At 41.4% G+C, this 27,691-nt stretch overlaps 1 protein-coding gene across 3 annotated transcripts in view; it reads left to right on the top strand.

Annotated features, from left to right (window-relative positions):
* WDR70 (WD repeat domain 70) overlaps window positions 1-27,691 on the top strand; it is a 271,500-nt gene that overhangs the window by 21,567 nt on the left and 222,242 nt on the right. For all 3 annotated transcript variants that reach the window (XM_048851706.2, XM_048851709.2, XM_048851708.2), the window contains exon 5: window positions 5,990-6,179. In XM_048851706.2, the coding sequence (XP_048707663.1) occupies window positions 5,990-6,179 (190 nt within the window). The remainder of the gene's footprint in view (window positions 1-5,989; window positions 6,180-27,691) is intronic.

The raw sequence follows: 27,691 nt of genomic DNA on the forward strand, positions 1-27,691 counted from the left end.
AATTCTCAAAACACATTTCTTTTGGATAAGGGATTTGAGGAAGAATAGATTTGCTGTGCATGTTGGAAAGTGGGAGAAGGCAAGGGACCCTATTCAGCAATCTGATTCATGCAGATGGACTCTTGTAACTAAAGGGAGTTCCAGTGTTAATGGGCTCTGGGATTGCCGGATTGGGAGCAACGGGAAGAGAGGACATGACATAAGAGTCTGATAGAAAAAGTCTGAACTGTAGTCTGATTCCAGAGTTACACATTACCCTGAAAGTTATGATAAGGTGTTTTGAACTTGATGCTGAAAGAGACAGGAAGCTGGGAAGAGAATGTGTCATTGTGCCCAGTGTTAATCTGGAGGGACAATACATAATAGTGAGAGGCTAGTTAAGGCCCATAATTCAGACCTTGGTACTCTCTTCTGAGACTACCAAAATTGCACCAAATACAGCAGTCTTTGTGATGCTTGTCATTAAGGAACTGATCCAAGGTTACCAACTTGTCCGTTAGCCATCAGATAGTAACTTTTCCCCTCAATATTTAGTCTTTTTGTATTTCAAGTACATTGAGTCATCTAGCCCCACCCCATACTAAAATTAACCTAAGTTCTTGACAGTTTTATGTATATAATACACAAACACATTACTCCTGGGGGAATTCTGCACCACTGCGCATGTGCAGAATTTATATCCCCCACATATTTCTTTGCTTCCCCGCAGAAAAATGACTTTCTGATGGGGAAGCAAAAGGAAGCCACAAGAGCGGTCATGAGACCCTCCCCAACAGTATGGTTCAGATGCCCAGGTCAGCTGGCAGAGAGGTCAATCACTATGGGGCAGAGAGTTACAATTTTAAAATATTGCACACATAATTTTTAATATTTTGGCATGGAAGCTCTCAGGAATGTGTGTGTGTATGTATGTATTGTGACAAAGCACTGTCCTTGTCTCTGTAGGTCCCACGTTTCCTGGTGGATTTTGCTAGCCTCAGAGGCTCACTGTGACCCTCCACGTAACCCTTCTCTCTCTAGAGGCAAAGGTCACAGCCTACTGAGCCATTTTCATCATAAGCCAGCAAGGGAGGTGAGGAGAGGCTACTCTTCCTTACACAGTCTCTGTTGTCTCCCAGTCTCACTGATTAATTCAGGGGGGGAAATGGAGGAGCCCACACCCACCCTCTACTCCAGGCTCCAGCCTAGAGACCCTAATAGTATTAGCTATGGTAGCTGATCTTTTGGAAACAGGACACGTACAATTCCCTGGGCCACTTCCCCACAGCAGCTCCCCACTTCCTCAATATCTCCTTCACCCTTACCTCAGGGCCTCCTTCCTTGTGCCTGTTTTGGTTTGTACTGCTCAGTTTATCCAACAGCACAGCTTCCTCTTACAGCTCCTTACTGACACACCCACCCATCCACCCGACTAACTGGGAGGCTTTTAACTAGTTTCAGCCAGCCCCTGATTGGCTTCAGGTGTCCCAATCAACCTAGTTGTCTTCCCTGCCTTCTGGAAAGATCTTAATTGGCCCCAGGTGTCTTAATTGACCTGGGGCAGCTGCCACTTGCTTATCTTGGTAACAGGGATTTGTTTAGCCTGTGACTAATATATCTGTCTCCCACTACTTTACTGTAGCCATCTGGCCTTGCCCCATCACAGTTCGTGTGTGTGTGTGTGTGTGTGTGTGTAAAGAGAGAGAAACGAGACAGCTACAGTATGTTGATTCCTAAATTAGCTATGAGGAGAAGGTTCTAATTGTTATGCTATTGGTATATTCATATGCATGCTTTAAGAATTCTGATTATTGTAAGGAGAACACACCTGCTAACATCTAGAAAGCAAAAACCAGTAGATTGTAAATTTACACTAATACATAACAGAGGAGGATGGAGGCATGGAAGGGAAGAGAGTCTTCCAGCATTTTATTACAGCTCTCCATTCTTCTCACTCCTCGCACCCCCTCATCTTTTAGGAGTGAAGGGACAGCAGAAGATTTTATTCCTTCTATCTCTCCTACGCTTGCAGGGCAGGATCTCCTCTTTACTCTCTTTCAACATTTTGAAAATAGGGATCTACAGTGTACTCTTGATTCTATGTTGGACAAATTGTAAATGTGAAGCAAAGCAAACAATTAGGGTTATAAATTCTTTGAGTCACAGATCATGTCACTGATTTGTTGCATTTCAGCATGTTGTCAGTGCTGACAAATTATAAATACATTGTGGGTTTGTTCAGATGTAAAGAAATTTTGGACTATAATTACAGGGAACATGGTCATACTTGTTAGATAGGCATATCCTGATCATCTAGGACTTTGCATGTCCCTCATTGCTTCAGTGTCTGAGTATTCACTGGTTTCAGAGTAACAGCCGTGTTAGTCTGTATTCGCAAAAAGAAAAGGAGTACTTGTGGCACCTTAGAGACTAACCAATTTATTTGAGCATAAGCCTTCGTGAGCGATGAAGTGAGCTGTAGCTCACGAAGGCTTATGCTCAAATAAATTGGTTAGTCTCTAAGGTGCCACAAGTACTCCTTTTCTTTTTGAGTATTCACTGTCTTCCGTATTGGGTGGATGGTAGTTGTTCAGTGTAAAGAACTAAACTTGACAGGCTATACGCAAGACACTTGTGTTGTAATATTTCCTGCTTGGTGTGCCATTCTTAACTGGAAGATGTGTTTGAAGATCTGGGAATTCATCTAAGAGTTGAGAAATTTAGATTTGTACTCAGAATAGTGCAGATTGGAACATCTTTCTTAAATCTGACTTTAAAATAACGTGTATGTGTTTAATTCTTGTTCTAAAAGACTGACTTGAACTTTCCAATCACGTTGAGTAATCTTTTATTTGTGTTTACTGATAAAATTAGGGCTGTCAAGCGATTAAAAAAATTAATCATGATTAATCACACAATTAAAAAAATTAATTGCGATTAATCACACTGTTTAAACAATAATAGAATACCATTTATTTAACTAGTTTTGGATGTTTTCTACGTTTTCAAATATATTGATTTCACTTACAACACAGAATACAAAGTGCACAGTGCTCACGTAATAGTTATTTTTGATTAAAATATTTGCACTGTGAAAGAGAAAAGAAATAGTATTTTCAATTCACCTAATACAAGCACTGTAGTGCAATCTCTTTATCATGAAAGTTGAACTTACAAATTTAGAATTATGTACAAAAAAGAACTGCATTCAAAAATAAAACAATGTAAAACTTCTGCGCCTACAAGTCCACTCAGTCCTACTTCTTGTTCAGCCAATCGCTAAGAGGAACAAGTTTGTTTACATTTGCAGGAGCTAATGCTGCCCACTTCTTGTTTACGATATCACCAGAAAGTTAAAACACGCAATTGCGTGGCACTATTGTAGCTGGCATTGCAAGGTATTTATGTGCCAGATGCAATAAAGATTTATATGTCCCTTCATTCTTCAACCACCATTCGAGAGAACATGCTGATAACGGGTTCTGCTCGATAACCATCCGGAGCAGTGCGGACAGACACATGTTCATTTTCGTTATTGGAGTCAGTCAGCTGCTACCAGTAGAAGATTGATTTTCTTTTTTGGTGGTTCGGGTTCTGTAGTTTCCGCATCAGAGTATTGCTTTTTAAGACGTCTGAAAGCATGCGCTACCCCTTGTCCCTCTCAGATTTTGAAAGGCACTTCAGATTCTTAAATCTTGGGTCGAATGATGTAGCTATCTTTAGAAATCTCACATTGATACCCTCTTTTTGTTTTGTCAAATCTGCCGTGAAAGTGTTCTTAAAATGAACAACATGTGCTGGTCATCGTCGGAAACTGCTATAACATAAAATATATGGCAGAATGCAGGCAGGAGACGTACAATTCTCTCCCAAGGAGTTTAGTCATAAATTTAATTAATGCATTATTTTTTTTTACGAGCATCATCAGATTGGAAGCATATCCTCTAGAATGGTGGCCGAAGCATGAAGGAGCGTATGAATGTTTAGCATATTTGGCACGTAAAGACCTTGCAATGCTGGCTACAAAATTTGCCATGCAAATGCCTGTTCTCACTTTCAGATGACATTGTAAACAAGAAACGGGCAGCATTATATCCTGTAAATGTAAACAAACTTATTTGTCTTAACAATTGGCTGAACAAGAAGTAGGACTGAGTGGACTTGTAGGTTCTAAAGTTTTTACATTGTTTTGTTTCTGGGTGCAGTTATGTAACAAAAAAATCTACATTTGTAAGTTGCACTTTCATGATAAAGAGATTGCACTACAGTACTTGTATGAGGTGAACTGAAAAATACTATTTCCTCTTTGCCAGTTTTACAGTGCAAATATTTGTAATAAAAATAACAATATAAAGTGAGCATTGTCTGCTTTGTATACTGTGTTGTAATTGAAATCAATATATTTGAAAATGTAGGAAAACATCCAAAATAGTTAATAAATTTCAATTGGTATTCTGTTGTTTAACAGTGCAATTAAAATTGTGATTAATCATGATTAAATTTTTTATCACAATTAATTTTTTTGAGTTAATTGTATGAGTTAACTGTTTTTGTTCAGAACAGACCTGTTGTTAAATTATAAGCTTTCTAGGGCACGGGCTGTCTCTTTTTATGTGTTTGTATATTACCTAACATACAATGGGACCTTGAACTTGATAGGGACCTCTGATTTTTTTTTTTAAAGCACTTTATCTGTATTGGGAGTATTAATTTTACAAGTAATAAAATTTTTTACGCACAATACTTAATTTATTTTATTGTTTTTGCAATGGTGTAACTGCTGTTAGCACAACTGGGAAGTGGGTAACTGCTTTTGTAGAGCCAGCAGAGGGAGCACAAGAGCATTTATTTTTAGTAGCTTCTATGTGACCAGTAATAGTGGTACAGTTTTACTTTTCAAAAATGTCTTCGTGATTAAATTATGTGTGTTTGCACAATTCCTGTGGACTTCAATGGATGTTCCCTGTGTGAAATGGTAATAGCACAGGGATCGGCAGCCTTTGGCACGCAGCCCATCCACTGACAGGCCGGGATGGCTTGTTTACCTGCAGCGTCCGCAGGTTCGGCCGATCGCAGCTACCACTGGCCTCTGTTCACCGTCCCTGGCCAATGGGGGATGTGGGAAGTGGCGTGGGCCACGGGATGTGCTTGCCGCTGCTTCCCGCAGCCCACATTGGCGGGGGAGGGCGAACCCGCAGCCAGTGGGAGCTGTGATGGGCCGAACCTGCAGATGCCACAGCTAAACAAACCATCCCGGACTGCCAGCGGCTTTCCCTGACAGGCCACTTGCCAAAGGTTGCCAATCCCTGTAATAGCACATGATCTTTACACTCCAGAGGCTACACTAGGAGATTACAGTGGAGATTGAGTATTTGGTCTAAAGTGCATGATCTCCTCTGCTTTAAGTTTTAAGGGTTGTAAAGCTTATACTGTATTTTGCATTTTCTCTGCCTTATTCTCTATTGCTTCTCCCTTGTGTAGTCGCTTTACACCTGTGCACAGTGAGTCTGAAACATTACCATTTTGATTTACTACTCCTTTACACAGGTATAAAATGCCTGCACAAGGTGCCAGGTACTGGAGAATCAGGCCCTAAAGTGATATATAATTAAGTACTGCTGTGACTGTAGACATTGAAAGCATATTAATATACCACCATTAATTAAAAAAAAATTTAACTTTTTCTATTCTCCCGTGCAGTGATTCCTTGGTTGGCTGCTTTAGCACAGATTTCACCATACCTACCTACCAACTTCACAATGGTATTCTGTTCTCCCTAGATTCTTTCATTGTGCCTGTCACTACAGTATCTCTTTTTTTTTTTTTTGCAAGTTTTGTAAATTGCTGTGAAGATTGTGGTGGACCTGTCTCTGCTCCCATTGAAGATGGTAGGAGTTTTGCCATTGACTTCAATGAGAGCAAAGTTAGGCCAATGCGGCGTGCTTCTGAAAACCACTCTAGAAATGCTGCATGTTACTTAAATAACCGTTTTTGCAATTCTTCCATACAGAGAGACAGAAAGTAGTGACAGTGAAGATGGTTCAAATGAAGAATTAATTGGTCCTCCTTTGCCATGCCAAACTTCCATTCAAGGACCAGCAGAGGATACTGATGATGATGAATTTATTGGGCCACCACTTCCACCAGGGTATAAAGACAGTGATGATGATGATGATGACGACATGCAAGAGGAAGATAATGTAAGTATTGTTTTTTTCCTAAATAAGGTATATATGTTTCAATATGTTGTGCAGATCTTCACATGTAACTAACTATTCTTTCTGTACAACTTAAATCAGTGGTTCTCAACCACGGGTACATGTAGCCCTGGGAGTACGCAGCAGTCTTCCAGGGGGTACATCAACTCATCTAGATATTTGCCTAGTTTTACAACAGCACTAGCAAAGCACTAAAAAAGCACTAGCAAAGTCAGTACAAACTAAAATTTCATATAAACAAAATGAGAAAGTAAGCAATTTTTCAGTAATAGTGTGCTGTGAAACTTTTGTATTCTTATTTCTGATTTTGTTAGCAAATAGTTTTTAAGTGAGGTGAAACTTGGGGTACACAAGACAAATCAGACTCCTGAAAGGGGTATAGTAGTCTGGAAAGGTTGAGAGCCACTGGCTTAAATGGTGCTGCTGCTGTTTGTAGGTCCAAGATTTTTTGTTTTTCTAGTAGCTGTTTACCAAATCCATGTAATCTTTTTTTTCTATAGTAAAAAAAACCCTTGAATGCTTTAAACATACACACAGCAATGTCAGTATTCCAGAACAACCCAGCAGTACAATCCAGTGTGCGTGTGTAATAGATGGGGGGAAATTAACTAAGGATATGGATTTATGTTTCAGGTCTCAAAAGGGCTATCATACACTTGGCGAGAGACTTAAAAGTTATAGAAAATTGTTTGCATCCTGTTGTTAAATGTGCAGTATGGTATTGCAGAATCCCTTCCACTCAACACTCTTTTTTGATAGATTTTTAATATCTCCCTCTCCCCAACCATGGCACAAAATATTTTTCTGCTTTTTGAAGACGTATCTCCTTTAATGTCATTGTTGTAAAGAAACAAACTGGGACGCTATTGCAGGGAAAAATTAGTTTCATATGCTAAGTTCAATGGTTTTATTTCTAGTTGTTTCCATAATGTAAATGTGATTAGTAACACACGAAAAGCAACTAGTAACTGCAAAATCACTTCTCAATCTATTTATCTTTAGTATTGTTTGCTTATTGAAGCAGTGAATATAATCCTTTCCCAAATAAGAGGCCCAAATTCAGACAGAGTAAGTTTGCCAAAAATGTTTGGGGGGGTAGGAAAAATACCACTGCAAATAAGTCTGATTATTTTTTTCTTTAAATCCAAATAAATAACAGAACAGCTTGTTCCAGTCTGGAAGGGAATGGTAAATTCAGGATTAGAGAAAAACATAGCCTGTTTTTTGTTTGCTTTTAAATATGAAGAGACTGGATATTGCACATGTTCTGTTGACAGGGGCTTATTGCTGCATAATCAGTTGGGGGTTTGGTCCACCTGCTTTTTCAAATCTCCTTGAACTGGAGATTTTATGACGTTTCCAATGTTCTTTGGTAGCTGCCATAACAGAAAATAGTTTCACTTGTGATGTTTTGGTTCTCTGCCTATATAAAACCTAGTTGTGCAGAAAAATAAAAATAAACAAAGTGCCCTTCTCCCATAATTAAGTGGGGTTTATTTTGTTTGGTGGGGGGATTCTGTGCAAGTTTTGAGTAAAAGTTGTGGATGATTTTAATTTTATCTGAAACTGTTTGCCTTATTCCAAGTGAACCAAGATATATATACAAGATCAGATCTACTGGCTGAACTACAGTCAGCCTCACCTCAGTTCCTGGAAAAATCATGGAGCAGGTCCTCAAGGAATCAATTCTGAAGCACTTGGACGAGAGGAAAGTGATCAGGAACAGTCAGCGTGGATTCACCAAGGGAAAGTCATGCCTGACTAATCTAATTGCCTTCTATGATGAGATAACTGGCTCTGTGGATGAAGGGAAAGCAGTGGACGTGTTGTTCCTTGACTTCAGCAAAGCTTTTGACACGGTCTCCCACAGAATTCTTGCCAGCAAGTTAAAGAAGTATGGGCTGGATGAATGCACCGTAAGGTGGGTAGAAAGTTGGCTAGATTGTTGGGCTCAACGGGTAGTGATCAATGGCTCCATGTCTAGTTGGCAGCCGGTATCAAGCGGAGTGCCCCAAGAGTCGGTTCTGAGGCTGGTTTTGTTCAATATCTTCATTAATGATCTGGAGGATGGTGTGGATTGCACCCTCAGCAAGTTTGCAGATGACACTAAACGGGAGAGAGGTAGATACGCAGGAGGGTAGGGATAGCATACAGAGGGCCCTAGACAAATTAGAGGATTGGGCCAAAAGAAATCTGATGAGGTTCAACAAGGACAAGTGCAGAGTCTTGCACTTAGGACGGAAGAATCCAATGCACCTCTACAGACTAGGGACCGAATGGCTAGGCAGCAGTTCTGCAGAAAAGGACCTAGGGGTTACAGAGGACGAGAAGCTAGATATGAGTCAACAGTGTGCCCTTGTTGCCAAGAAGGCCAATGGCCTTTTGGGATGTATATGTAGGGGATTTGCTAGCAGATCGAGGGACGTGATTGTTCCCTATGTTTGACATTGGTGAGACATTGTATAAGAGAAGAATGAGGGGGAATTTGATAGCTGCTTTCAACTCCCTGAAAGGGGGTTCCAAAGAGGATGGCTCTAAATCATGGCTCTCGTGGGATTGTCCCCGTCCTCTTCTCCAAAAACAAACAAACAAAACCCTAAAACAAAACTACCCCCACCCCTGCCCTAGGACAGAGCGAGAAAGCAGTTCCAAACGCTTCAGCTCTCCTGTCAGCACTTCTCGAGTTTGTAACTACTCTGTAGCACTGAATAGTTGAAGCCACACATAGCAAAACAGCTAGGCTTGGGAACTCAAGTCCTGCAAGAATATCTAATCCCAGGGGAATGAAAAGTTCTGCTGCTAGAAGTTCTAAAGATTTCAGTGTACACTAAATTAAATTAAAATAGTGTAAACTTTAAATCATGTTTTTATACATTGCCAACTAAAACCACATTTAAACCTCATGTCTCTCAATTTCACTAATGTACAAAAGAAGAAGGATGTGGAAATACCTTTATAAATACTTCTTTCCTTAATTATTCCACTTCCCCCACACGTGTCTGCATCTTAGTGTCTTTCTTTCCTGTCACCCTTTTTATTTGTTTTTAACCACAACAGAGGTGTGAATAACACAAAGTATAAACCACGAGCAGCCCTTGTGGCACTGTAGAGACTAACAAATTTATTTTGAATGCCAGAGTTGGAAGGGACCTCTGGAGGTCATCTAGTCCAACCCTCTGCCCAGAGCAGGACCAATCCCCAACTAAATCATCCCAGCCAGGGCTTTGTCGAACCTGACCTTAAAAACTTCTAAGGAAGGGGATTCCACCACCTCCCTAGGTAACACATTCCAGTGTTTCACCACCCTCCTAGTGAACAAGTTTTCCTAATATCCAACCTAAATCTCCCCTACTGCAACTTGAGACCATTACTCCTTGTCCTGTCATCTGCTGTCACTGAGAATAGTCTAGATCCATCCTCTTTGGATCCACCTTTCAGTTAAAAGCAGCTCTCAAATCCCCCCTCATTCTTCTCTTCCGTAGACTAAACAATCCCAGTTCCCTCAGCCTCTCCTCATAAGTCATGTGTTCCAGTCCCCTAATCATTTTTGTTGCCCTTCGCTGGACTCTCTCCAATTTCTCCACATCCTTCTTGTAGTGTGGGGCCCAAAACTGGACACAGTACTCCAGATGAGGCCTCACCAATGTCGAATAGAGGGGGACGATCACATCCCTCGATCTGCTGGCAATGCCCCTACTTATACACCCCAAAATGCCATTGGCCTTCTTGGCAACGAGGGCACACTGTTGACTCATATCCAGCTTCTCGTCCACTGTCACCCCTAGGTCCTTTTCTGCAGAACTGCTGCCTAGCCATTCGGTCCCAAGTCTGTAGCGGTGCATTGGATTCTTCCGTCCTAAGTGCAAGACTCTGCACTTGTCCTTGTTGAACCTCATCAGATTTCTTTTGGCCCAATCCTCTAATTTGTCTAGGGCCCTCTGTATGCTATCCCTACCCTCCTGCGTATCTACCTCTCTCCCGTTTAGTGTCATCTGCAAACTTGCTGAGGGTGCAATCCACACCATCCTCCAGGTCATTTATGAAGATATTGAACAAAACCAGCCCTAGGACCGACCCTTGGGGTACTCCACTTGATACCGGCTGCCAACTAGACATGGAGCCATTGATCACTACCCGTTGAGCCCGACAATCTAGCCAACTTTCTATCCACCTTATAGTGCATTCATCCAGCCCATACTTCTTTAACTTGCTGGCAAGAATACTGTGGGAGACAGTGTCAAAAGCTTTGCTAAAGTCAAGGAACAACACGTCCACTGCTTTCCCCTCATCCACAGAACCAATTATCTCATCATAGAAGGCAATTAGATTAGTCAGGCATGACTTTCCCTTGGTGAATCCATGCTGACTGTTCCTGATCACTTTCCTCTCGTCTGAGTGCTTCAGAATTGGTTCCTTGAGGACATGCTCCATGATTTTTCCAGGGACTGAGGTGAGGCTGACCGGCCTGTCGTTCCCAGGATCCTCCTCCTTCCCTTTTTTTAAAGATTGGCACTACATTAGCCTTTTTCCAGTCGTCTGGGACTTCCCCCGATCGCCATGAGTTTTCAAAGATAGTGGCCAATGGCTCTGCAATCACATCCGCCAACTCCTTTAGCACTCTCGGATGCAACGCATCCGGCCCAATGGACTTGTGCACGTGTAGTTTTTGTAAATAGTCCCGAACCACTTCTTCCTTCACAGACGGCTGGTCACCTCCTCCCCATGCTGTGCTTCCCAGTGCAGTAGTCTGGGAGCTGACCTTGTTCGTGAAGACAGAGGCAAAAAAGGCATTGAATACATTAGCTTTTTCCACATCCTCTGTCACTAAGTTGCCTCCCTCATTCAGTAAGGGACCCACACTTTCCTTGGCTTTCTTCTTGTTTCCAACATACCTGAAGAAACCCTTCTTGTTACTCTTAACATCCCTCGCTAGCTGCAACTCCAGGTGTGATTTAGCCTTCCAGATTTCATTCCTATATGCCCGAGCAATATTTATATACTCATCCCTGGTCATTTGTCCAATCTTCCACTTCTTGTAAGCCTCTTTTTTGTGTTTAAGATCAGCAAGGATTTCACTGTTAAGCCAAGCTGGTCGCCTGCCATATTTACTATTCTTTCTACACATCGGGATGGTTTGTCCCTGTAACCACAATAAGGATTCTTTAAAATACAGTCCATGGGTCCAGATCTAATGCATCCAAGGGTGCTGAGAGAGTTGGCTGATGTGATTGCAGAGCCATTGGCCATTATCTTTGAAAATTCATGGTGATCACAATTGGAAAAAGGCAAATATAGTGCCCACATTTAAAAAAGAGAAGAAAGAGAACCTGGGGAACTACAGACTGGTCAGCCTCACTTCAAAGTCCCCAGCAAAATCACAGAGCAGGTTCTCAAGGAATCCATTTTGAAGCACTTGGAGGAAAGGAAGGAGATCAGGAACAGTCAGCATGGATTCACCAAGGGCAAGTCATGCCTGACCAACCTGATTGCCTTCTATGATGAGACAATTGGCTCTGTAGATATGGGGAAAGCGGTGGATGTGATACATCTTGACTTTAGCAAAGCTTTTGATACGGTCTCCCACAGTATTCTTGCCAGCAAGTTAAAAAAGTATGGGTTGGATGAATGGACTGTAAGGTGGATAAAAAGCTGACTAGATTGTCAGGCTCAACGGGTAGTGATCAATGGCTTGATGTGTAGTTGGCATCCAATATCAAGCGGAGTGCCCCAGGGATCGGTCCTGGGGCCAGTTTTGTTCAACATCTTTATCAATGATCTGGATGATGGGATTAATTAAGCCCTCAGCAGGTTCGCAGATAACACTAAGCTGTGGGGAGAGGTAGATACGCTGGACGGTAGGGATAGCGTCCAGAGTGACCTAGACAGATTGGAGGACTGGGCCAATAGAAATCTGATGAGGTTCAAGAAGGAAGTGCAGAGCCCTGCACTTAGGACAGAAGAATCCCATGCACTGCTACAGGCTGGGGACCGACTGTAAAGTAGTAAGCCAGTGTCAAAGCAGCAGTTGCAATTTGAGAGATCCTGGCTTGTAGCCCCATACATAGCCTGTTAGACCTATTTCCTTATGTGATTAATCCTATACTTAGCCTGTATATATAGGATTTTTTTTAAAAGAGTTAAGTAAGACCTTGGTTTGAAAGATCTAGATAGTAGCTCTGCCGAGAGCAGATTGGACGACACAAGTGCTGTGGGTTTTCACAGCTAGCTGATTACTGTGTGATCCAATACTTCGTATAAATTGTTATCTTTATGTGGGAGAGGTGGGAGAAAACATACTGGCAAGCAAGAGAAATATATTGGTACACATTAGAGTGAAAACACTGGAAAGGTAGGGTCTCTTCCTCATGAAATTCGGCTAATCTATGATATAAGCCACACCATGAACAGGCCACCAAAGGCTCAACATTGATCTTAGCCTTTGTTATCACTGTGGTTGAAATTTTAACAGTGTTATGAAACAATGCTTAAGATTCAACAGTAACCATCTATATAATAGTTTTATAGATTATCATCGTCCACAGAAAACCCATCTTCCCGTTGGGCAAAAAAACTATTTTGGAAATGTATTAGGAACAACAATATAATGTGGACAGGGTGCTAGGCGTGCGTACCTTGCCATTTATATTGTAAGTAGAGCATCTAATTTTATTAACTATATGTGAATCGATGGTCCCATTTACCCCACTGTTCCAATTTGTGGTTTAAACGGAACCTTCATTACAGTGGTGTAGGGAATATAAATAACAAGGTAGAACAATGTTTCCACTACAGATTGGCATCAAGTTGTAACAGACTCCCTTACTTCTTACTGCTGTATGCCAGTTCTGTTGCCCTCCATTAAAGATGCTGCATTTCCTTAGTGCTTTACATTTATACTTTTAAATCTTTGGGGATGAAGCAAGCAATAAATGTAAGTCATAAATATAAGCGTGCAATAAATAATATACATGTGGTAGCTGACATGCAAACTGTTGCTGAGATATGTAGGCACTTGTGACAGATTTACATGTATAACTCTCTTGATATGTGGATTTTGAACTCTGAATACAGTATCTTTTCACTTTCTGTCTCCATAGGGAAATGGGAAGCTTGCTAAGTTAAATTCTTGCTGTGGTACTGTAAATCCCTTAAGAATGCCAAAGGGGAAACAAAGTGCTGAACCAGCTGACTTTACTTTTCAAATGTGACCTTTCTCAGTGGCTTTCTCGTTTTCTGATTGACAGTCTGACTTTCTAGAAATTTCCTTACATGGTTGCTCTGTATTGATTTATATCTGTTTGGATGACTGTGCATGAAATAACTACATAACTACATCTGATTGGGTTGGGGGGGGGAAAGGGGAGAGGCAGCAACTGGGAACCCAGATTAAAAGACCCAGAATGAAAAGTTTCAGACCTAGAAGTAGCAGCAGATGGATGTGTTTTAAGATTGTCTGAACTAAAGACAATAATTAAAAAAAAAAAAAAAGTCTAGGTTAGATTTGTTTGAGAATAAGCAGAGGAGCAGAAATATGAGACTTGTGGGTTTTCAGTCTAAACAGTTAATTTGTAACTGGGAAAATTTTGTCAACATGGATGCCAGAGGCCTTTGGGGTCCAGAGCCTCCCATTACTGCTGTGCCTGAATTTAGCTATTTTTGTTTCCTGTGAAGGGAATAAGGAAACATCTGCACTTTCCTGATTTCCTGTCGATCGATTGGTGATCACAGTAAGATCCTCTGAGCCCCAAGAAAAGCAGGTGTTGATGTTATGAGAACTCCCTGATCCCTTTTTCCTGATTATACCTCAGCCTGGAGGGAGTTGCAGGGAAGTACTATGAGACATTAAATGAAAGGATTGGTTCAGGAATATGCTCTTTGTTTCTAAACCAATTATGGGCCCAATTTTCTGTTCTGCCACAACATTTTTATGCTGATGTGACTCCGCTGAAGGACACTTTTTTTTCTTCTACTTTTTTGATCTTGTAGGAAGCTAATTGCTTCCTTGACGAAGTATAAACTTCAGCCATGGAGTCTCAAGTCTTCCAACTGTTCATAGAATTGTTACAGCACGTGCATCAATCATAGAAATGTAAGGCTTGAAAGGTCATCCCCCATGCTGAGGAACAAACTGGAACAGGTACAGAGAAGGGCTACTAGGATGATCCGAGGAATGGAAAACCTGTCTTATGAAAGGAGACTCAATGAGCTTGGCTTGTTTAGCCTAACTAAAAGAAGGCTGAGAGGAGATATGATTGTTATCTATAAATGTATCAGAGGGATAAATGCCATGGAGGGAGAAGAATTATTTAAGCTCAGTACCAATGTGGACACAAGAACAAATGGATCTAAACTGGCCATCAGGAAGCTTGGACTTGAATTTAGACGAAGGTTTCTAACCATCAGAGGAGTGAAGTTCTGGAACAGCCTTCCAATGGAAGCAGTGGGGGCAAATGACATATCTGGCTTCAAAACAAAGCTTGATAAGTTTATGGAGGAGATGATATGATGGGATAGCCTAATTTTGGCAATTAATTGATCTTCGACTACTCACGATAGATATGCCCAATGGCCTGTGATGGATATTATATGGGGTGGGATCTGAGTTACTACAGAGAATTCTTTCCTGGGTGTCTGGCTGGTGAGTCTTGTCAACATGCTCAGGGTTTAGCCGATCGCCATATTTGGGCTCGGGAAGAAATTTTTCCCCAGGGCAGACTGGCAAAGGCCCTGGGGGGTTTTCGCCTTTCTCTGCAGCATGGGGTTACTTGCTGGGGGATTCTCTGCATCTTGAAGTCTTTAAACCATGATTTGAGGACTTCAGTAGCTCAGACATAAGTTAGGGGTTTGTTAGGGGGTGAGATTCCGTGACCTGCGTTGTGCAGGAGGTCAGACTAGATGATTATAATGGTCCCTTCTGACCTTAAAGTCTATGATTCTATGAATTAAGTGTATATCTAGACCAGGGGTTGGCAACCTTTCAAAGAAGAAGATCCATTTTTTTTGTTTTTGACCAAAATATTTAGAGAGCCGGATCACATGCAAAGCTACTTGTAGAGTTAGAATTTATCAACTAATAATAATTGAACATATTAAAGTTATTACTACTCACCACTACTTTTAATGCAACTTCTGTTGTTGGACATCTTTAGAGTTGCTCAATGTTTGGTGAATATGCCATGATTTTCATTTTCAAGCAGGACTCAAGATTCATATCTTGCAGTTGGCTCCTCAGTTTGTTTTTGATGAAATTCATGTTGGAAAACACTTGTTTACAGAAGTATGTTGAACCGAAGATTGGGAGAAGCCCAAATGCGTATTTCTTCAGCTTACTGTACATATCCGGTAGACCGTTCCAAACGTCGAATATAATCTGGTCTTGCCATTTAAAGTCATCCATTTCAGACCACTTGTGTTGTAGCCCCAGGGTGGATTTCTGCCATTCCAGCTTTTCAAGTTCAGTGACAAGGTCTTTCAATTTTGAATTCCATAAATCCTTGTCTTGCAAGTCCACTAATTCAAGTTCAAATTGCGCTCGATCGATTCCCTCAAATGCTGAAAAATTCAATGTAGAAGTGTCAGCTTCAAGCAATTTCAACAGAAATGACAAAGTTCCCTTCTGAACTTGTGAAATCAGTCAACAAAATGCAGCTTGCATTTTGATGACTGTTTCTGCAAGGAACCTAACGTCAATGTTAGTTGTTTGTTTGTATTGCTTCAGTGTTGGGAAATGCACTAACATGCCCATCACAATGTCTCTTACAAACAAAGACAGCTTTCGTTCAAATGAAATAACTTCTTCCAAAATGGAAATTGCAGTGTTTCCTTTCCCTGTAGTTTCCAATTCAACATGTTTAAATGAGAAGTTAAATCCACCGTGAAATTGAATTTCTGCAGATGGTGACGATCTGTTAGCGCTACATATTTAAGGCCCTTTTCTCGAACACCCTAATTTCCTCAAGACGTGACTCAAACCTCACCAGGACTGCACCCCTGGAAAGCCATCTTACCTTGTTGTACATGAGAAGATCAGAATATTGGCAGTTAACTTCTCGAAGAAGCTCACAAAACTGCTGATGATTGTTAACAAAATTATGACAAGTGCTCTCAATCTGTAAGACCATTTCCTTTACTTTTGAGATTTCCTCTGGAAAGGTTTGTGCACAGAGTGCCTCCTGGTGGATTATGCAGTGAAATGAAATTACATCGTGCTCCATGCTTTCTTTAAGTAAAGGAACAAAACCTTTGTGTTCCCCCTTCATGCTCGGTGCTCCATCTGTAGCAATAGAAACTATTCTGTTGATGTCAATATCTTTTTGTTTCAGACATTCAGTGACAGCAGATACAAAATCTTTGCCCCCAGTTTGTCTTTTAGTGGCAATAATATGATCAACTTTTCTTGAGGACCTTGATCATTAATGTATCTGCCGAGTAAGGCAACCTGAGCGATGTCATCCACATCGCATGTCTCATTGCAGGCAATAGAAAAATCTGATGCTGATCTAATGTCACTAACCTGCTGGCTGGTTAAGTCTGTGGCCATCTTAATAGTTCTGTCCTTTATAGTCTTTGCAGATAATGGCATTTCTCTGATTTTCCTAACTATTTCATCTTTGTTTTTAAAATTGCTGAAGAGGTGCTTAGATGTTTTATTGAAACATTCTTTCTCGTATTCTCCAAATGTGAATGACTTCCCTCGTTTGATTGCTTGAGCTTCCATGAAACTAGCAGTAATGGTTCCGCTTGGCTCCTCCATCCATTTAGCAAACGTACATCTTGTTTGCTCTGCTTTGCGTTGGAGCTCCTCTACTGCTTTTTTCCTTGCATCACCAGCTGGATAGGTTTCAGCGAACGTCCAACATTTCTTTTAAAAATGTCTTTCTAGGTTTGATTTCTTGTCGTTGGATAGTTTCTCGTTGCAAATGAAGCACGCTTGGAGTTGGGCTGAACTTGCTAGAAAAACAAGACTCCGTCCAATCATTTTGAAATTCTCGGTGTTTGTCTTTTATCTTTCTCTTTTTGGTTGTAATTTTTTTGATTGAAGGCATTTATCTGATCTGTTATTTCTGACTTTAGACTTGTTCCAACGTCCAACCATTTGAAAATACTAGTAAAGACATAGCACATCCGCTTCCTTTTCACAAGAAATTCCAAGAGTTTTATTGGTAGACAACAGTTGCCTTGGTAATGAGCCATTTGAATATAAACAGGAGGGGGCTGGGGTAGGGAATTGGGGTGCTGGAGGGGACGCAAGGTCTGGAAGGGAGTTTGTCTGCAGGAGGGGGTTCTAACCTGGGGCAGGGGGTTGGGGTACGGGAGGGGAAGCAAGGTGCAGGCTCTGGCCAGGAGGCGCTTACCACAGGTGGCTCCTGGCCGGCAGCATAGCAGGGTTCAGGCAGGCTGCCTGCCTGCCCTGGCCCCATGCTGCTCCTGGAAGTGGCTGGCTGCTGGCATGTCTTTGCGTGCCCTGGCGGGGCAGGGGGAGGCGGCTCCACACACTGCTCCCACCCCCAGCACCGTCCTCACAGCTGCGGGCCAGTGCTTATGGGCGTGGGCAGTGCATGGAGACCCTCTGCCCCCTCCCTCCAAGGGGCGTGCCCAGACATGCCAGCAGCCAGACTCTTCCAGGAGCAGTGAGGTACCAGGGCAGGCGAGCAGCCTGCCTGAGCCCTCCTGTGCTGCTGGCCTGGAGCTGCCTGTGATAAGTGCCTCCTGGCCAGTGCCTGCACCTCAAACCCCCTCAGAAAACAGCTACTCGCAAGGGGGCATCCAAAGAGCCCCATGCAGCTCTGGAGCTGCAGGTTGCCAACCCCTAACCTAGACCATCCCTGACAAATGTTTGTCTAATCTCCAATGTTGGGCTCTCCCCAACCTCCCTTGGAAGCCACTTCCAGAACTTTACTACCCTTGCAGTTAATTTTTTTTTCTTATTATCCAAGCCAAGTGTCCTTTGCTGCATACTAAGACAATTACGTCTTGCTCTCCTCACAGTGGACATAGACAACAATTAATCACCATCCTCTTTATAACAACCTTCTACATATTTGAAGTATGTTATCATGTTCCCCGCTCAGACTTCTCTTCTCTAAACCAACATGACCGGTTCTAATGCTGGCTTCACCATAGTACCCTGCCAGTGTGCCTCAAGCCTGACCTGACTGGCCACCTGTAGCAGTGGGAGGGTAATTATTTCTCTGTGATAGATTTGTTTGTTAATGGAGACTGTTGATAGTAGTGTTTATTAGTATCAGTTGTGGTGGGAGGTAGGCATCTGTCAAGTGAGAACTGGTCCAAGGCTACCCAACTGATTTGTGTACACTACTGAACAGTTTTAGTAGGGGGGAGTACATTTTGGCCATTACTGACTTTTTGTCTGGAAACTTTTCACTCTTCATTTGTATGGTAATTTGTTAGGAAGATTGATCACTTATTATAGCTGACTGTTCTGCCTTAGAGTACGTTGAATCAGTACTGTTGGTTTTGAATATTTTGCAGATACTTTATTTTATGGAGAGTGATCATATAATGCATGATGAGTACAAACTAGAGGGTTGAAACATATCAGTGGTGTATGGTTTGTGATCTCTGCCTTGACTAAATTTTTAGTATTGTTCTTGGAACTAAATTCCATGAGACAGCATGTGATGGTACCAGTTATTGGGGATCTGTCTGTGCTGGATCCATGCTAATGGTGCTGGTTGGCTCTTTGGTTGTGGGGTTTTCTTGTGTGTCGTATTTGCCGTATACGTTTTAGACCGAATGACTGGTCAATTTATTATACTATATTATTCACATCTACTTCCCCTAGGGTCCTGAAGACTCTTGGTACCGGACATAGCTTTTGCAGGATCATTGCAGATCCCTGCAGAACTAAGCAACCATATCATGCCACCCTTACTTCTGCACTGCTGCCTTCAGAGCTGGGTGGCTGGCCGGCCAGCAGCTGCCACTCTCCATCCGCCTAGCTCTGAGGGCAAGGAAAAAGGACGAGCAAGGACCAAAAAAAGAGGTCATGTCTGGGAAAACCCAGACATATGGTAGCCCTATTTTTTGTGATCTCACAACACCCCTACAAGAGCCTTGCAACCCACTTTTGGGTCTGGACCCCCCAGTTTGAGAAACTGTGCTCTAAGTTATCAATTATAGCAATCACGAGTGTTACGAGTAACAGTAGTAGGCTTTAAAAAAAGACTTTCAGACAGAACTGTGGTTTAGGTTCAATGTCTCTTTAAAATATATTTGTGGCATTATGTGACCATGACACTTTTGAATGTTAAGGTATTTCATTTTGCTACTTGTATTTTAAATGGTTAAACAATTCTATTATCTAGTGCATTATCTAGCTTGTCTGTAGTCCTTTTCAGGCAAATGGAGCCCAAAGTTTGTTTGGCACTTTTGTTATAACACCTGTTTTCCCACGTCCTCATGCCTTTCTGAAAAAAGTCTCCTTGGCTGAATTTTTTCATGCTTGATCTAAGCCCAGAAGTACATTTTTATGGAAAATCTGAAGAAAATCTCATCAACCATTTTTGAGATATTGGAGAATATGAAAAGTGTATATATCTTTAGTCTCGTCAGACTTTTTTCTTTCATTGATAACTTGGCCCATTTGCTTAACAATTTTTTTTAAGACTTGTATGCAAAATGGTGAGTTTATGGCCAAGATCTTCAAAAATGATTAGTGATTTTTGGATTCCCAAACTCAGACATCTTAACAGGATTTGTTTGTTAGAGGGGAGGCTCAATAGTTCATTTGTTAAATTTTGAAGAGTGTGGGGGTTAAGGGTAAATAACTGCTGAGCATCTTTAGCAGAATCTGCAAAGATTCTAACAGAATTTAATGATATCCTGTTTTCTTATGCCATCACATTGCATTTTCCCTACATGAACTGATAAGCCCACTGGTTGCTGCTAGCATAGTTTGCAGGGGGTAGAGTTCATGGTCACATCTTCGCTATAAAAATCAACAGTGTTGGGGAACCCAATTGCAGCACAGTTGAATCATATGAGGAGACAACACTGTTTCTTCTTGCAGGATAGCAGGGGTTGTGCTGTAATCATGTCCCTGAAACATTCTATAGCCTTGGATCTCTCTAAGGCTGTATCCTGAGTTGGGCAATGTTTTCAAAGTGACAGCCCTTTGCCAAGTTTTAGGATTGTTTTGAGCCATTTCAAAGTTGCAGCAACAGTTTAACAGCCCACAGCAACTGTACTCTTCAGTTCAGGAATTGAAGAATGCCATTTCCTGCTGATTTGGAGGGGGGAATTTAAGTAGACTGTAAAACAGAACACACAATTATGCTCTATGCAGATGATGCTCTTGTATTTGTATTAAGCTTGAGGTTACCATTCCTAATCTTCTAATCACTGTTAATAAGTTTAGAGACCCCTCAGAACATAAAATTAATTGGGGTATATCAGAAATCTTAGACATTAACAAATATGCCCACAAAGGCCTTTTCTAAAGTTGGAACTTTCAGTGGCAGTCCTTTTACATGAATATTTAAGACTACTGATTCCCAGTAATATTCAGGATATCCCAAAGATATGTATAGAACCAATTATTGCCCAAGTGGCTAGCAATTTGAGAAGGTAGAATTTGTTAATCCTCAGTTGGTTGGGTAAAATTAATATACAGAAAATGAATGTCCTTTCCAGAATCTCCCTATTTCTATTCCTCACTAGAAGCTGATGCTGCATCACTGACCCCAAGTTCAGTGAATGAGAACTGCATGGGACAAAAAAAGCTCATGGGTTTAACTCTCGGATCCATGTCTGCACTCCTCCGTTCTTTCCTCTCATGTTGGCACCATTATTGTAGCCTGACCTCTCATGTCAGCTATCTCAATTCCTGTATCTTCTAGCTTTTTAAGAAGCACATTTGTCATACCAGCTCCTGTAGTATCATCAAGTCAATAAATTCTAGAAAATGCTCTCTGACAGTCACCATTGCAGGGACATTTTCACTAGGTTCTGTTGTTGCTACAAAACGCACCATTCAAGTAATTTGTTCCGTATGGATGATGTCAGGTGTGCAGTCCAGAATAACAGAGTAATATCTTGCTGACTTCAGATCTGCCACAATCTTCTGTTTGACTTTTGTTGCCAGTAACTGTATGATCTCATTTTGAATTGCTTTTCAAGGTAGGGGGGTGTGTACGTTTCTTGACTCTTCTTAGATGCACCTGGAGTACAGCATCAAACTCAGCCGTCAGCTCCACAATTGTAAGGAAGTTTCCATTGTTTGGCACATACAGCCGATCTGAAGTGCCACGCAGTACTAGGTTTTGGGTAGCAAGCATTCTCACAATGGCAATGAGCCTTTTCAGAACATTTTGCTAGTGAAGAGACTCTGATGCGATCTTCTCTTGAAGCTGATCATCTATGGTGGCCTTTAACCTTAGTCTCACCTCAAGCTCTTTCTACCTATGGAATGATCTCTGGTGATTTGCTGCCTTCTCATGGCATGCCAGATTTCTAGGCAGATTTTTCCAGTCCTTTGTTCCTGTAGAAAACCAATGTGGCTGGAACATTAGACTGGAAGAGTTTGCAGCAAAAACAGTATGCAGCATTCTGGGTTTTTGATTACATGAGCCAGGGTCTCTCCACTTTGTCACCATTGGGGATTTCACGCCAGTAATGTGTTGGATGGAAACTTCTATTTTCATTGTCTTTGGGGAACATGAAGTTTTTCACTTGCTGTGGCCCATGCAGTACAAGGAAGTCCCTCAGGCCACTGCTCAAGTGGGTCCACAGTCCTGGATCATCTAGACTTAAGGAACTAAACTCAGCAGCAGCTGTTTCTTGTGCCTCCATCACACTCTTCTCTGATCTACACTTTTCTTCAGGAATGTGCATGGTTACATCCATTTGAGATGGAGATATGGATGTTGCAGTAGCTGCCAGGTCACCTGTACTCTGACTGGAAGATCAGGCATCCCCTCACCACTCACATCCTCACTGGGGCCGGAAGGCTCATCATGAACATTTGTCTCTGTTTCTCAGAAGAGCTCCTTCCTGTTTAGATAGAAAAGCTTCCTTTGCTTTCTTTCCTTTTTCTGAATGCTGCCCCAGAAGAGTGTTTTCTTCTTTTACTCATGACTGGTGTTCTGTGCCAGCTATAGTGGCTCTCAACACTCAATTGAAGGGGACAGATAAGCAGGCTGGTAGCAGGGCCTGAGTGAGGGACGATATCAGCGCTGTACGGGCCTAACTGGCTCCTACTACTTCAGTTGACTGCCTGTTCTCCTCAAGTGGGTTCAGGGAAGCAGTAGGAAACAGGAAGCTCCTTGAGAAGCTGGTGTTAATCAGTCCAGGATCCTGGGGGTGCTAGAGAGGCACATAAGAGGCTCCTCCTCCTCTCTCTCTCTCTCTCTCTCCTGCTGCTTTCTGTTATTCCCTCTCACCTTTTCTCCTGCCTGCCGGTTATGTCTCTTGTTCCCTCCTTCCTCCAGTACAGCATTCTACCATGTCTGCATCTAGAGCAGAGAGAATACATATGCACCAGCAGCAGACATAATTTTCTACATTCTGGGTCCTAGTGGCACCCCCCCCCCCGCACCTCCTCCCCCTTCACAGTGGTCAGATTCTTACCAAAAAGTATCCCTCGCGATCAAGCATAATTAAAGATCACGATGGCAGCGTCTTCACTGAAGGTGGCAACATGAAATGTCGGTGGAGAGAACTGTGCCAGTCTGTATGTTTCATTAGAGTCACTCACGATATAGGAAGACAGAACGAGTATGGAGCCGGAGCCATCAATCCTGCTAGAGGAAATGGTGTTTGCTATTATGAAAATGAAGCCTGGGAAAACACCAGGTGTAGATAACGCACCAGCAGAACTGTTAAAAAGTGACCATGGTATTGATCTTTTGTGGAAAAATTATTATGAGATATGGATAACTAAAAATTGGCTGTATGACTGGACAAAGGGAATCTTTCTGCCCTTTCCAAGAAAGGAGACATAACAGAGTTTAGTAACAATTGAATCATCTCCCTAATATCTTATGTGAGGAAAGTTCTGCTGTAAGGTAATCCAAGATCACATGAAGTGAATGATAGAAGCAAAACTACCAGAAGAACAAGTTGGTCTCAGAGAGTGAGAAAACATGTGATCAAATTGCAAATATCTTCATATTGTTGAAAAATGCAGGGCATACAATCACCCATTGATTATTATACTCAAAAGCATTCAGTGCTGTCTGACATGACTCTTTTGGAGGATACTGGCAGATGTGGGGATTCTAAAGCATCTAATTGAACTCATTCCAAGTCTCTGTCATCAACAGACCATGGTGTGAAAAGCAGCAAGCAACAGCGTGTGGCTTTCCACTGGGTAGGGTGTGAGATAAGGGTATGTTCTGGCCCCAAGCCTTTTCAACATATACACAGAGTTTATGATGAGACAAGCCTTGAAAGGTTTTGACAAAGTAGAAGGAGTTGATTTCCATTGGTGGACACCTTTTAACCGACCTCAGATATGCTCATGACACAACACTCTTTTTCTACAACCACTGATGTAATGCAATGAATGTTTGCATTTGTAAAATGAGTCACTGAGGAAGATGAACTAACCCTGAATGACGCAAAAACTGAATGTACTCATGTTCAGATGATTTTAAAAAATAGTGTGCAAGCAGACATCATGATTAAGGGTCAAGTGGTAGAAGCAGTAGATGTATGATCCCAGGGACTGAATTCATATCCAGCTAAGGAGGCTGTTCCAAAGAAATCTGAAAAAGACTACAAATGGCTTACTCAGCCATTACCTCCCTTACAAAAGCTTGGAAAAAACTTGGCATCTCAAAATGTACAAAAGTTGACGGGGAAAAGCTAATTTTTTCCCAATAGCAACTTATGGATGCAAATTGTAGGAAATGCATGCTGCTCCTAAGAAGAAAATTGGAGCTTTTGAGATATGATGCTGGTGAAAACTCTTGCGTATCTCCTGGATAGAAAAGAAGACAAATGCTTATGTTAAAAACATTCTTGGAGAGAAATCAACAGGTGCAAACATATTTGCTTTGGTCACATCAAACATAGAGATGGAAAGTTATTGTGGAAGGAATGGTGGTGGACCATAGTAGGGGATGACCCAGAAAGAGATGGGTAACATGCAGCATTACTGGGAGGTCAGCTACTGAATGTTGAAAGCTAGTGATGGACCAAAAAAGGCTTCTGAAAATTCTGCTATGATGTCACCAATATTCAGACATGAATAAATGGATTTGACTAACTTTTACTTATAGTCCAAACAGTAGTAATTCGAAGTACAAGTGTGAAGAGCTCTTGTTTTGAATGAACCAAAAGTAAAAGTGATAACAGGTATTTGAAATATTTGCAATGGAGATGATTAATTTAGGGAGGTTATATTGGAAGGAATAGTGCAAGTGGCATGTAGTTGCATTTCCTTTCCAAAACAAGTCTTCACAGAATTTTGAATTAATAAATAATTTATATTGAACCACTGGACCTGCAGACTTTTCCAGTTTTATCCCTGGAGAGAAATTTTGTTGACTGTCAGAAGGTCTGCTGTTTGTCTAAAAGATGGCTTTTGATTTTTATGAATGTGATACTGTCACATATAACATTTTACAGCTGCTGCAATGGCATCTCTTATTTTCAGGTGGACACTTAGAGGTATATGGGGACTGCACATATTTGATGCTAACACTCTCCAGATCTTAATATACTATACATAACTTTCCTTTATTTCTCAGTTTCCTTTCCTGAATTTTAAATGTTTAGTATCATCCATTACAAATAATTAGGATCTTGAATAATATTTTACAGCAGTATCTTGTGTAGTATTTGTATTACTTGCTTCAGTTGCATTGTTACCGAAGATTGGTAAATGTTCAAAATATTGTGGATATATAACAGTTATTTGATTTCCTTTCATAAATCATAAAGACTGCTCTTTTTCCAAAGGAACAGAAGAATCATAAACTTATAAATTAACAACTCCCCCTTCCCTAAGTTTAGGATTTTTGAGAGATGTGTAAAGCTTTCACTTGAATCCCTTCAGGTACACTTGGTGCCACGTGTAAAATTTCTGTTCTTTTTGCTTCACCAGTTAGTATTTTCACAGAAACATAGAAATGTAGGTCTGGAAGGGGCTTCAAGGGGTCACCAAGTCCAGCCCCCAGTGCTAAGGCAATACCAAGTAAATCTAGACCACCCCTGACAGGTTATTAAAAACCCACAAGTGATGAGGATTTCACAGCCTCCTTTGGAAGCCTATCCCAGAACTTAACTACCCTTATAGTTAGAAAGATTTCCCAAATTACTAACCTAAATCTCCCTTGCTGCAGACTAACCCATTATTTCTTGTTCTATCTTCAGTGGACATGGAGAAGAATTGATCACTGCTCTTTTTATAACAGCCCTTAATGTTTTTGAAGACTTATCAGGTCCCCCCGTAGTCATCTTTTCTCAAGACTAAACATGCCCAGTTTTTTAACCTTTCCTCATAGGTCAAGTCTTCTAAACCTTTAATCATTTTTGTTGCTTGCCCGAACTCTCTACAATTTGTCCACATCTTTTCTTAAGTGTGTTGCCCAAAATTGGACACAGTACTCCCTCTGAGGCCTCACCAGTGCTAAGTAGAGCAGGACAATTATTTCCCAGGTCTGTCTGTCTTAACTTTTTCTGCAACTGCATCACATTGTTGACTCACGTTTAATTTGTAATCCACTATAAACCTTCAGATCCTATTCAGCAGTATTACAACATGCAGAGTTACCCCCCATTTTGTAGTTCATTTGATTTTTTTTTTCCTTCCCAAATGCTGTACTTTTGCCTTGTTTTTATAGAATTTCATTTGTGGAATTCAGGCCAATTCTCTAATTGGTCAAGGCATTTTGAATTCTAATCCTTTCCTCCAAAATGCTTGCAGCCCCTCCTGGCATGGTGGTGTCTGAAAATTATATAAGCGTACACTCCATTTTATCAAAGTAGTTAATGAAAATATTGAATAATACTGTACCCGGGACTGACCCCTATGGTACCTCTCTAGATAAACGCTCCCAGTTGGACAGCGAAACATTGAGAACTACTCTTTTGAGTATAGTCATTCAACCAGTTGTGTGCCAACCTTAAAGTATTTTCATCTAGACCAGTGATTTTCAAACTTTTTTACTGGTGACCCCTTTTATATAGCAAGCCTCTGAGTGCGCGCTCCCCTACTTCATCAATTAAAAATGCTTTTTTATATATTTAACACCATTATAAATGCTGGAGGCAAAGCGGGGTTTGGGGTGGAGGCTGACAGCTCGCGACCCCCCCATGTAAGAACCTTGCGACCCCCCTGTGGGGTCCCGACCCCCAGTTTGAGAACCCCTTATCTAGACCGCATTTCCCTAGTTCGCTTGTGAGAATGTCATGTTACGGTCAAAAGCCTTACTAAAATCAAGAAATATCAGATCTGCTGCTTCCCCTATATCTGCTAAGCCAGTAACTTGTCAAAGAAGATGACACACTGCACCCCATATTCTTTGCAATGATATTATTATATGATTATGGCATAATTATGATGCATTTTATGCAAAACGGGTTATGTGAGGTGTTCTTGAAAAGGTTATGATTTACTGAATACGATTATCCTGTTTGTATACATGTATCATTTATGTATCTGAAGTTATGAATATTGACTACATAGCTGTATTTCAAATGTAGTTACACCTGGATAACGCCCACTAGACAAGATACTTTCAGTCTAGATCAGGGGTTCTCAACTTCATTGCAATGTGACCCCCTTCTGACAACAAAAATTACCACTTGACCCCAGGAAGAAGGAACAAAGTCTGAGCCCGCCCACTCTGAACTCTAGGGTACAGATGTGGGGACCTGCATGAAAACCTCCTAAGCTTACTTTTACCAGCTTAGGTTAAAACTTCCCCAAGGTACAAAATTATTTTACCTTTGGATTTCCACTGCCACCACCAAACTTTATCTGGGTTTACTGGGAAACGTGGTTTGGACACATCTTCCCCACAAAATCCTCCCAACTCTTGCACCCCACTTCCTGGGGAAGGTTTGGTAAAAATCCTCACCAATTTGCATAGGTGACCACAGACCCAAACCCTTGGATCTGAGAACAATGAAAAAGCATTCAGTTTTCTTACAAGAAGACTTTTAATAGAAGTAAAGGAATCACCTCTGTAAAATCAGGATGGTAGATACCTTACAGGGTAATTAGATTCAAAACATAGAGAATCCCTCTAGGCAAAACCTTAAGTTACAAAAAAAGACACACAGACAGGAATAGTCATTCTATTCAGCCCAGCTCTTTTCTCAGCCATTTAAAGAAATCATAATCTAACACACGCCTAGCTAGATTACTTACTAAAAGTTCTAAGACTCCATTCCTGTTCTATCCCCGGCAAAAGCAGCATACAGACAGACACAGACCCTTTGTTTTTCTCCTTTCTCCCAGCTTTTGAAGGTATCTTGTCTCCTCATTGGTCATTTTGGTCAGGTTCCAGCGAGATTACCTT

This window comes from Caretta caretta, chromosome 5 (genome assembly GCF_965140235.1).
Source record: "Caretta caretta isolate rCarCar2 chromosome 5, rCarCar1.hap1, whole genome shotgun sequence".
Taxonomy (NCBI): Eukaryota; Metazoa; Chordata; order Testudines; family Cheloniidae; genus Caretta; species Caretta caretta.